Here is a 9,102-nt window from a genome sequence, read left to right on the forward strand (position 1 = left end):
TCCAGTTTGTCTTAGTTGAAGTCAAAGTAAGTACCTACATGAGGTGTTGCCAGTTGGTCCTGCAGCGCGCGAGTGTTTCCTGCCCCCTTGGGCCCACCACCTTGAGCAAACACTAGCAAGAGACACAATGCCTGGAGAAAAATTGCAGTCCACAGACAGTAATAGTAAGTATGGCATATGCTACCTACCCATTGTAATGAAAAGGGGGTGACTCCAGGAATCTGAGGCCTTTTCCTATTGTTATTTTGCTGAGGAATTTGCATCATGTCTTAAATTTCCCTGGTGCACTTTGGCTAGACAAGAACCTTGTAAAGCTGTATGCCATACTGGCTATCGTATACCAACCCTGAAAAAAAATCTAAAAAACCAGTTTCTTCAGAACTAGATTATGTAGAAATCATGCTTATCACCAGACAGAGAAGCCAAAGGAACAAAACCTCCCCATCTCCCAACTCTGTCAAATGTGAGATTTAGTGATCAAAGCTACAAAAATGAAATAAAAAACTGAGTTCTCTCTACACGGCACTTAGACCAGCAGACAGATTTTCTCCTTTCCAGCTATCTCAGCAGTGCAGAGAAGGTTCACTGAACTGACACTATAGCAATAGTTTCCACAGGATAGGAGGCTCATCCTCTTGTTAGCTTGTTGTTTAGAAGGTAGGCTCCAGTGCTATTTCCCATTTACCCACAAGTACCATGAATCTGTTGTTGTCTCCAGCACAGAAAGATAGGAGGCTGTCCACAAAGACAACCTGGAGTTGTGTGACCTGGCTCACAGAGTATGCTTCTGAAGCCTTGGTGCAGTCAGTCCACTAGCACAGTCTGATCTTTTTGCATGTCTGAGCTCTCTGATGTGGTGCAAGGGTTTGTACAGAGCCTCGTGGATTCCAAGCGGGCCCTTGGAATTCAGTACAGGGAGGGATAAAGTTGAATCTGGTGGTAATTAGATATTGATGGTGCACTATGTCTCATCTTTGTTTGTTTTTGATCTTGTTTTCATCCCTCAAACAGCAAGTTACCAAGATAACGGAGTTAGCCAAAGAGAAGCAGACAGCTGAGCTGAAGGCACTGAAGGAGTCATCAGAAAGGTAAATTTAGTACTTGAATAGCAAAGTGATAATGCATAGCTCTTATTTCGGGTAGCATTTTCTGTTAGATCTCAGAGCAATGTACTACAGTGAGCGAGTGAATATGGGAGAAGAGAAGTATTTCTTTGGTGAGAAATTGAGGCACAGCAATGTGATGTAGGCTCTCTCACAGTTACACAGTGGCAGTGTTGGGAAGACAGCTCTTGTCTTGTGACTCACAGCATGGTGTTCCTACCACGAGGAACTAAATAGGTACAAGTGTTTGAGCTGTAGTAAGTAGCCTTGACTGACTAATTCAGAAAGATAGGAAGTAAAAGTGTCAGTCACTGGATGTCATTTCTGCCTGCTGTAGTCAGTACATCACTTAATCCCTTCCAGAGACTTACCAGCTCAGAGTGAGTGGAGTTTTGGCCGCTACTTAAATAGGCTGCCAGAATCGATTCACTAATTTCTAGCCAGACATGTATCCGTTTGTTCTTGCAGTAACACTTTCCTGAAGCTAAAATCCTTGCTCATTCTTCTTTGTCATTAAATCCTCTCACAACCCTTAGTTGCTAAGTCAGACAAAACTTCCTCTTTTTGTATCCTCCCATCAAGAAAGATTCTGTTTCTCTCGGCTATTAATTATATTCAGACAGGACTAAGAAAAACCCATTGAGTAGCTAGGTAATGGTTTCCTACCAATAGAATATCATTTAGTATAGTTACATCTACAGCTGGCTGTGAGGAACCTGAGAAAGATTCAGAGATCTTGAGCAAGATTCTTGAGATCTTGTATGGAAGAAAGATTGAGAAGCGTGTGGGAGAGGCAGATAGTAAAGTCAGCATAACCTCCAGATGTATTTCCACAGTGCAGTCACCTTTTCAGTATGCCATCTTAAACAAAAACCTTTGAAAGAGCAAGGAGTGACAAGGATAATCAACAGTAAGGAGTAATTTCTGTACAAAAAGAAATTAAACAGGACTCAGCTTGGAGAACAGATGATTGAGGGGGATGTGACAAATGTGTAAAATCATGAATGGTATGGAGAAGAAGAACAGGGAAGTGATTACTCACTGTTTCTCATAAGAGAAGAAATGTGGAACACCCAGTGAAGTACTCAGGGAGTACTTCCACAGAGCAAATAAATGCAGTTCCTTGCCTCTCAGGGCAAGAAGCAGTCTAAAAGTAGAGCTAAACTCTAAGTATGAGAGACGTGCATGGGAGATAAATGCATAGAAACTGGAGCATAGACAGGAAACTGGTAAGGTGTAGAAGGGAAAAATTACCCTAAGGCTGTTCTCTTTCTTTTGCTTCCCTTAAGCATATCTTCTTTCCACTGTTGGATGCAGGACTCCAGATGGATGGGCTACAATCTGATGGCCATTCTCATGTACACCTCAGCAACTGTCCTGCTGTAATCATTTTGTACCTGGATGGCCAGCATGTAGGCACTGATTTTGTGTCAGCAGACTCTTACATCTAACACTAACACCTTTCTCCACCTGTCTTGTCACCTTCCCTGGCCTCTAGGTAGCATTTTTGATGGCCACATATGCCTCAGTCAAGGACAGAGTTCTTAGTTGTTTGATTTTATTTTTTTTTTCTTTTAAACTATCTTACTCACTGATCGAATGTCTTCTAAGCATTTATGGTCTCTGCTTTGTGGATCACATCCCGTAGTTGACACTCCATTCTACCTGCCTCAGGTGTTCTTTTTTAGCTCTCATATAACCATGTATTTCCTTCTCTCTTTTTTTTTTTTTTTAATTTAGCAGTTTAAGTATAATCATAGAAGGTAGAATCACTTAGGTTGGAACAACCTCTAAGATCATCTAGTCCAACCTTTATAACCTAGCACTACCAAGTCCATCACTAAACCATGTCATATCTAAAAATATTTTGAAGACCTCTAGGGATGGTGACTCAACTACTTCACTGGGCAGGCTATTCCAGTGCTTCACAACCCTTTCAGTGAAGAAATTTTTTCCTAATATCCAGTCTAAACGTCCTCTGACACAACTTCAGGCCATTTCCTCTTGTCCCATCACTTGCTCCTTAGGAGAAGAGACCAATGCCCACCTCGATACAACCTCTCTTAAGGTAATTAGAGTGCGATAAGGTCTCCCTTGAGCCTCCTTTTCTCCAGGCTAAATTATCCCACTCAGCTGCTCCTCATAAGACTTGTTCTTCAGACACTTCACTAACTTCATTGCCCTTCTTTGGATATGCTTCAGCACCTCCTGTCCTTCTTGTAGTGAGGGGCACAAAACCAAACACAGTTTTCGAAACAGCGCCGAAAGCCTTTCTGACATCTAGGTAGACCACATCCACAGCCTTTCCCTCAAGTACTTTCAGTAAGTGTGCTGCTGCTCCAGAGGAATCCAAATGTAGGTATACAATACAACCTAATTATATAATGTGTTTTCTCCTGTACTTTTGCTCTGACTCAAGAGAACAAAAAAAAAAAAAGACCTCCAGGACTTAAAATATTTTTAAGACTTGCAACTTTGTCTTGCAATCACTCAACTTTGCTTTTCTATGCAGTAGGCACTCTTCAGAGAGTATGTGTGGTGGGCTAACGCTGCTCTGTCAGCCTGTGGGGCTTATAAGCAGTCCTGTCTCTCACAGCACACTTTTCTCTCCACAGTAATATTAAAGATATTAAGAAGAAGCTGGAGGCAAAGAGAGTGGACCGAATCCAAGCCATGATGCGGAATACTAGTGACAAGGCTGCTCAGGAGAGGTACTGAGGAAGATGTTACTGGTCTTTACCTATGGGGAATGCTAGCTATACTGCTTCAGGCAGGGAACAGTGCTACTCCACAGTCTCTGTCACCATCAAGAAAACTTTCTAAAGCAACCAAACAGGTAGTGGCAGAGCTACAGGGGGTCAAGGAAGGTTTGCTGGCCTGCCCTCTCTCATAGCATAGCATTGTTTTTGCAATTTCATTTCAGTACGCAGGCATATACACAGTGAAGCCAAACATCTGCTCCCTAGCTGCAATAATAATGTCATTCCTGCAGTTGCTGCTGACAGCGGCTTCTGGAGCTTTCTGCCTAGGCTTAATTCTTTTTGTGTATGGCAGTCAGCAAGATCCATGTCACTTACTGGATTTCTGAATAGCCAGAGAGGCATAGAGCATTTCTAAAGAAATATTCCCTTCTGCAGGGATTAGGAGCTAATACAAAAATACAGGGCAAGGTCGTTATGATGGAGAAATGGTACCTTGGAGATGACCCTCCCCTGTGGCCCCTGTGTCTTTGGCTCTGTTACATGTCTCAGTTACTTGCCAAAGTGATAACGTACCTTGCAGCCAGTTCAGTTGAATTCTAAGAGTGCTTCTAAATATTTCCTGCCTGCCTTCATGCCTTAGTGGGCACTTTGCCCTGTAGAATCAAAACCAGGTCTTCCCAAGCCTCTGTAGAATCTGTACTAAATTTCAGCAGCCCTCTCAATTAAGAGGTTGTATTTGGGCATATAATGGCTGCATCCTTCCTTTACAATCATTTTGTTATAAAAATAATATTCTGCTACCAGGCTTGTGTACTCAAGTACTGCTTGATATGAATCAATTTTAACAGTTCTGTATGTTTAAGGGTATAGAAAAGAGGGTACACTGCCTCTTCTGCTTCTTGCTCAGAGTAAGGTCATTTTGCTGTCTGTTAAACTGAAAAAAAAAAAAAAAAAAAGAATTTTACATCCAATTGTTTAACTAATGTCTCTGTCAAATTTGAATGGTGTTTATTTGCCTTTTCCTAAAATTGGAGAAAGCTTGTAATGTAGGAGGACGCTAAGCAAGTATACCACACCTGTCTTTCTGTGTGGGCACTAGCAGTCCTATCTTGCTGTATGACACTTTATCAGTATTGATAAACAGGTTTTGTATCAAGATAACAGATGGATTCTATTTTTTTTTATACATTTCTTTTCTTTAAAGGTTGAAGAAAGAAATAAATAACTCTCATATTCAGGAAGTGGTGCAAACAATCAAACTGGTAAGTTCTGTGACAATCTGCCACAGCATGTCTGTTTCCTGCAAAGTGGGGGTGTCTCATGTACGTCATCAGCATGTGTCACAGACAGAATGCGAGTTCTCTAAGGTATTTAAATCCCATTAAATTGCTACTGTATTGAGGATTGAACATGTACTTTAGTCAACTAAAGTGCAGCTGAAGACAGTTACTACACTTAAGACACTGCAGGTCCTTCAGGATTTAATCAGTCCTCCCACCAGGCTGCAGACATAGTGCAAACAGAGCAGTCTAGCTTCTGACTTCCTAATTCAGGTAATATGTAGCGTTTTTTTTTGTAAGCATTACTAATTGGCAGCATAACCCCACATCTATTTAATTAATAATGTGTGAAATCTTACAGAAGAGGAGATTGTCCTACCAATCCCCTTCTAGAGCATGGCCCTGTGTGTGTTGAGTGCATGTACATGTTATGTATACTTTTGCAGTGCTTATGTAGCATTGGTGTTCATGGTCTTGAGTACTGGGCAAGTAACTCAGAACCAGCAGAAGTTGTTCAGAATTGGGAGTGAGAACGTTACTGTGGGCATGTGCTTTATAACCCTGTCTTGCTGTTACAAGCATTTGTTTATGAAAACTTAAAATTTGGTGTTTTTTTTCTTTTTTTCTTCTCTTAAAGGTGATAGAAAAAACAGCCAGGTATCAGCGGAAACTGGAAGAGAAGCAGGCAGATAATCTGAGAGCAATCAAGGAGAAAGAAAGCCAGGTAAGGGCAATGATTCTTAGGCTCAATGCTGCTACTCCATACAGTAAATCCACACTACCCCAGGGGATCAGCCTTCCTTGTGTATTCTTTAATTACAGCTACACTCATCCTCTGCACACATACTTCAGACACCCACTCCCTCAGTATGTTGAGAAAATGAATGGTTTAGAAGGTGGCTCCACAGGAGCCTCGACAGAGCTGAGGCAGAGTTGCTGCACTCATACACTCCCTCTCCCAGCAACAGCTTCCATCCAATCATACAAAACCCTAAATTTAAAATGTGATGGAACTTGTATTTTTAGAAGAGGTGAGGCTCATTCCTGAGCTACTCATACTCTCAGAACACAGAAAACATGTTCATGTACTTTAGAGGTTGATATGCAAAGAATGTGCAGACAAGTCATCCATCAAATTATGATGCAAAACAGAATAATGTAAATCAGCATGCAGCCTTCCTCCCCTCTTTGTCCTCAGGGAAGATAACATTTGCCTGGGGGATGGAGATAAGTCATTCAGTAGTGGGTTGAAACCAAAATTGCAAAGTGCTAATATTTCATCATATTGGCCTCTCTTAGAGCATGTTTTTATACCATTCGCAGCCTGAACTCTATTTTGTTTCAGTGTTTAGAGAATGATTCAAGGTCTCTGTTTGCAGCTTCAGCAGGAGGCAGTGGCAGAGTATGAGGAGAAATTGAAAAGCCTGAATACAGAGGTGCAGGAGATCATGAAGAACTGTGCAAAAGTAGTCTTTCCTGAAGAGCCAGAGATGTGGAATGAAGCAGTTCTGAGCATTCCTAAGGAAGAACAACACTCTACAGAGCAACTGGAAGAGAAGATCCCTGTGGCAGAGGTGTCAAGGCTTACAATAGCTATGGCTGAACCCCCAGAAACTGAAACAGATGGTAATATTGAGGAAAGTAGATTTTGAGAGATGCTTCCTTTACTTACTGTTCCACTTCAGGAATGTTTATGGACATATATAGTGAAGTTAAAGACCAGCTTTACAAACTACTCTTTCCATGCTGGGAAACCCCTGAAATTCTTCAGGGATTTACTACTTTGGTATTCTGGGTATTGAAAGTAGTCTGACGAGCTCACCTTCCAGAGCATGCTTCACTGTCTTCTACAGTCTTAGCACTAACCTGATTCTGCAGTGAAGGGACCTGTGGCTGAAGACAAGCTAGTTGTTGACACTGATGGCAGTGTCTACATTAATACCTGAGTCTGGGTTCAGACAATTTTCAGACCAAGTTCCTTCGTCATTCATCACAGATCTGTTCACATCATAGCAGTCTCAGAGCTAGATTCCTTTGAACAAACTTTAACTGAAAGACATTCTACAATAGCCTAACTAACAGGCTTCAACCAGCCTGTGAAATGTACAGAAGCATATATAATATAATAATAACACCCCGTGAAATATACATAAGTGTGGGTGTCAGGTGCTCAGCAAAAACTCTTGTCCTGTAAAGCGCCATTCCTTCTGGCAACACTACCTGCTAACAGACACAGCTTCTCTTTATAGGAAGGAGGGTTGTTTTGATAGAGCTTCATGCCATCTTTTTTTTTGTTAGCATACCACTCCTTTGCACAGCCAGTGTTGGCTTTTTAACTTTTTCCCCCCGGTAGTCAGATGAGGAGATTTTTCAGTGCAATGGTATCCATAAAACATAAAAGAGCATTTCCTTCTGTGGCAATGTGCATTACTAGCATTCTAGCTTTTCCTCTTTCTTTTTAACCTCCACTTATCCCCAGGGGCTGATTCCCACTCCTAATTCTAAATTTATAACTCTGACATGTCTTCAGGCACGTTCTTAGATCTAGATCCAGTATCTCCTGAAGACCCTGCTAGTCTTCAGCAGGCTTGTTGGACAATTATAAGGCAATAATACTATGAGGAGTCTAAGAGCCTTAGCCTTAGCATTTATTCCTGCTAACACAAACACACATGCAGAGTTCTCACCTACAATAATTTGACATTTTTAGAGCGTCAGAGAAACTTTTTCCCATGGAGCTAATTTAGCTCCATATTACAGGCTTAGGATAACAGCACTTACCAAAATTTCTAAGCTGTTTGAAAATAATTGTGTTACTTTAAGAGCCAGCCAGTTATATTGCCCATAAGAGTACCTTGCACAGAAAGCTATGCTCAGCTCATAAAAAAATACATTGAATTATCCATTCTGTAGCAGAAAGAACAGCAAAAAACAGAAGCTTCTTTCACAGGCTGCCATCCCAGTTAATGACAACAGAGGGCTCAGCTGTAATCTATAGAATATGTTCCTTGTTGCTGGAAAAGCCAGCCTCCTCAACTACCCATGTTCTTTGGGGCCTGGAGGGGAAGACCACACATCATTTCTGTTTGCCAGAGTACTGTTCACACCTTCCCCCAAAGCCTTAGTCACTTCCCATTTTGCTATGAATTATGCCTGCCTGGGACTAATACCAATTTCCCCCTGTTGATGACATAACATAAAAGTCTTGTTCCACAGCCTGATGCTGAAGGAAAATTGCCCAGTTGTATGACTTTAAAAAGGGCAAATGGTCCTCAGCCTCACTCAGCCCTAGCAGATACTTCTTGTCATCTGTCTTCACTAAAATCACATCTTCCAGCAAAACACACTTGGAGGTCCAGGTTCCCAATATCTTGGCTTTGTCAGAAAAAAAGGATAGGTTCATCTTAGCCATCTTTACACTTCCACTTTCTAGGACAGCAAAACCTTATTTTGTGAATGCAGAACTTACATCACTGTCCCCTGCCTCCACACATACTTTCTCTCACCTGTTTTATGACCTTCTGCACTGAACAGCTTTGACACGGCAAGTTCTCACTCATCCAGAAGGAAGGAACTGGAAACATATGGTCCAACTCTTTTCCTAGCCCCATGTAAGATAGACTCTGTTTATGGATCCTAAAAAGGCAGAAAACAGCAATAATTCAGTACAGAGTAGCGACATTCTGGCCTTCCTTATATCAAGCCCTGAAATATTAGCCCAAGAACTGGAGTTTGGCCTGCCAAAGCATAAATGCACCAACTCACATGGGCTTTGCAAAATTCAGCACTTGTACTCACCAGACTTCATAAGGAGAGAGGAAGCACTGACCTGACCAAATGAAAAAAAGAGACTCATCTTTCTTCAGTTGTCCATTTTGTCCATAAGCAAGACAATAAAAGTGGTGGAAGAAAATATGCTTAGGGATACAAAAGGAAAGGGGAACTGCCACTATTTTATTACAACAACTGCTCATCCTGGCAGTAAGATAATAGAAGTTGAACCTTCCACATTTTTAA

General features: G+C 41.5%; 1 protein-coding gene across 2 annotated transcripts in view; it reads left to right on the forward strand.

The window, feature by feature from the left end:
* PLCB2 (phospholipase C beta 2) overlaps positions 1-9,102 on the forward strand; it is a 49,482-nt gene extending 40,380 nt beyond the window's left edge. For both annotated transcript variants that reach the window (XM_082761421.1, XM_082761422.1), the window contains 5 exons: positions 1,012-1,088; positions 3,719-3,814; positions 5,010-5,067; positions 5,723-5,809; positions 6,465-9,102. In XM_082761421.1, coding sequence (XP_082617547.1) covers positions 1,012-1,088; positions 3,719-3,814; positions 5,010-5,067; positions 5,723-5,809; positions 6,465-6,737 — 591 coding nt within the window. In that variant the 3' untranslated portion in view covers positions 6,738-9,102. The remainder of the gene's footprint in view (positions 1-1,011; positions 1,089-3,718; positions 3,815-5,009; positions 5,068-5,722; positions 5,810-6,464) is intronic.

This window comes from Aythya marila (assembly GCF_965140915.1).
Source record: "Aythya marila genome assembly, chromosome: 5".
NCBI classification, from domain to species: Eukaryota; Metazoa; Chordata; class Aves; order Anseriformes; family Anatidae; genus Aythya; species Aythya marila.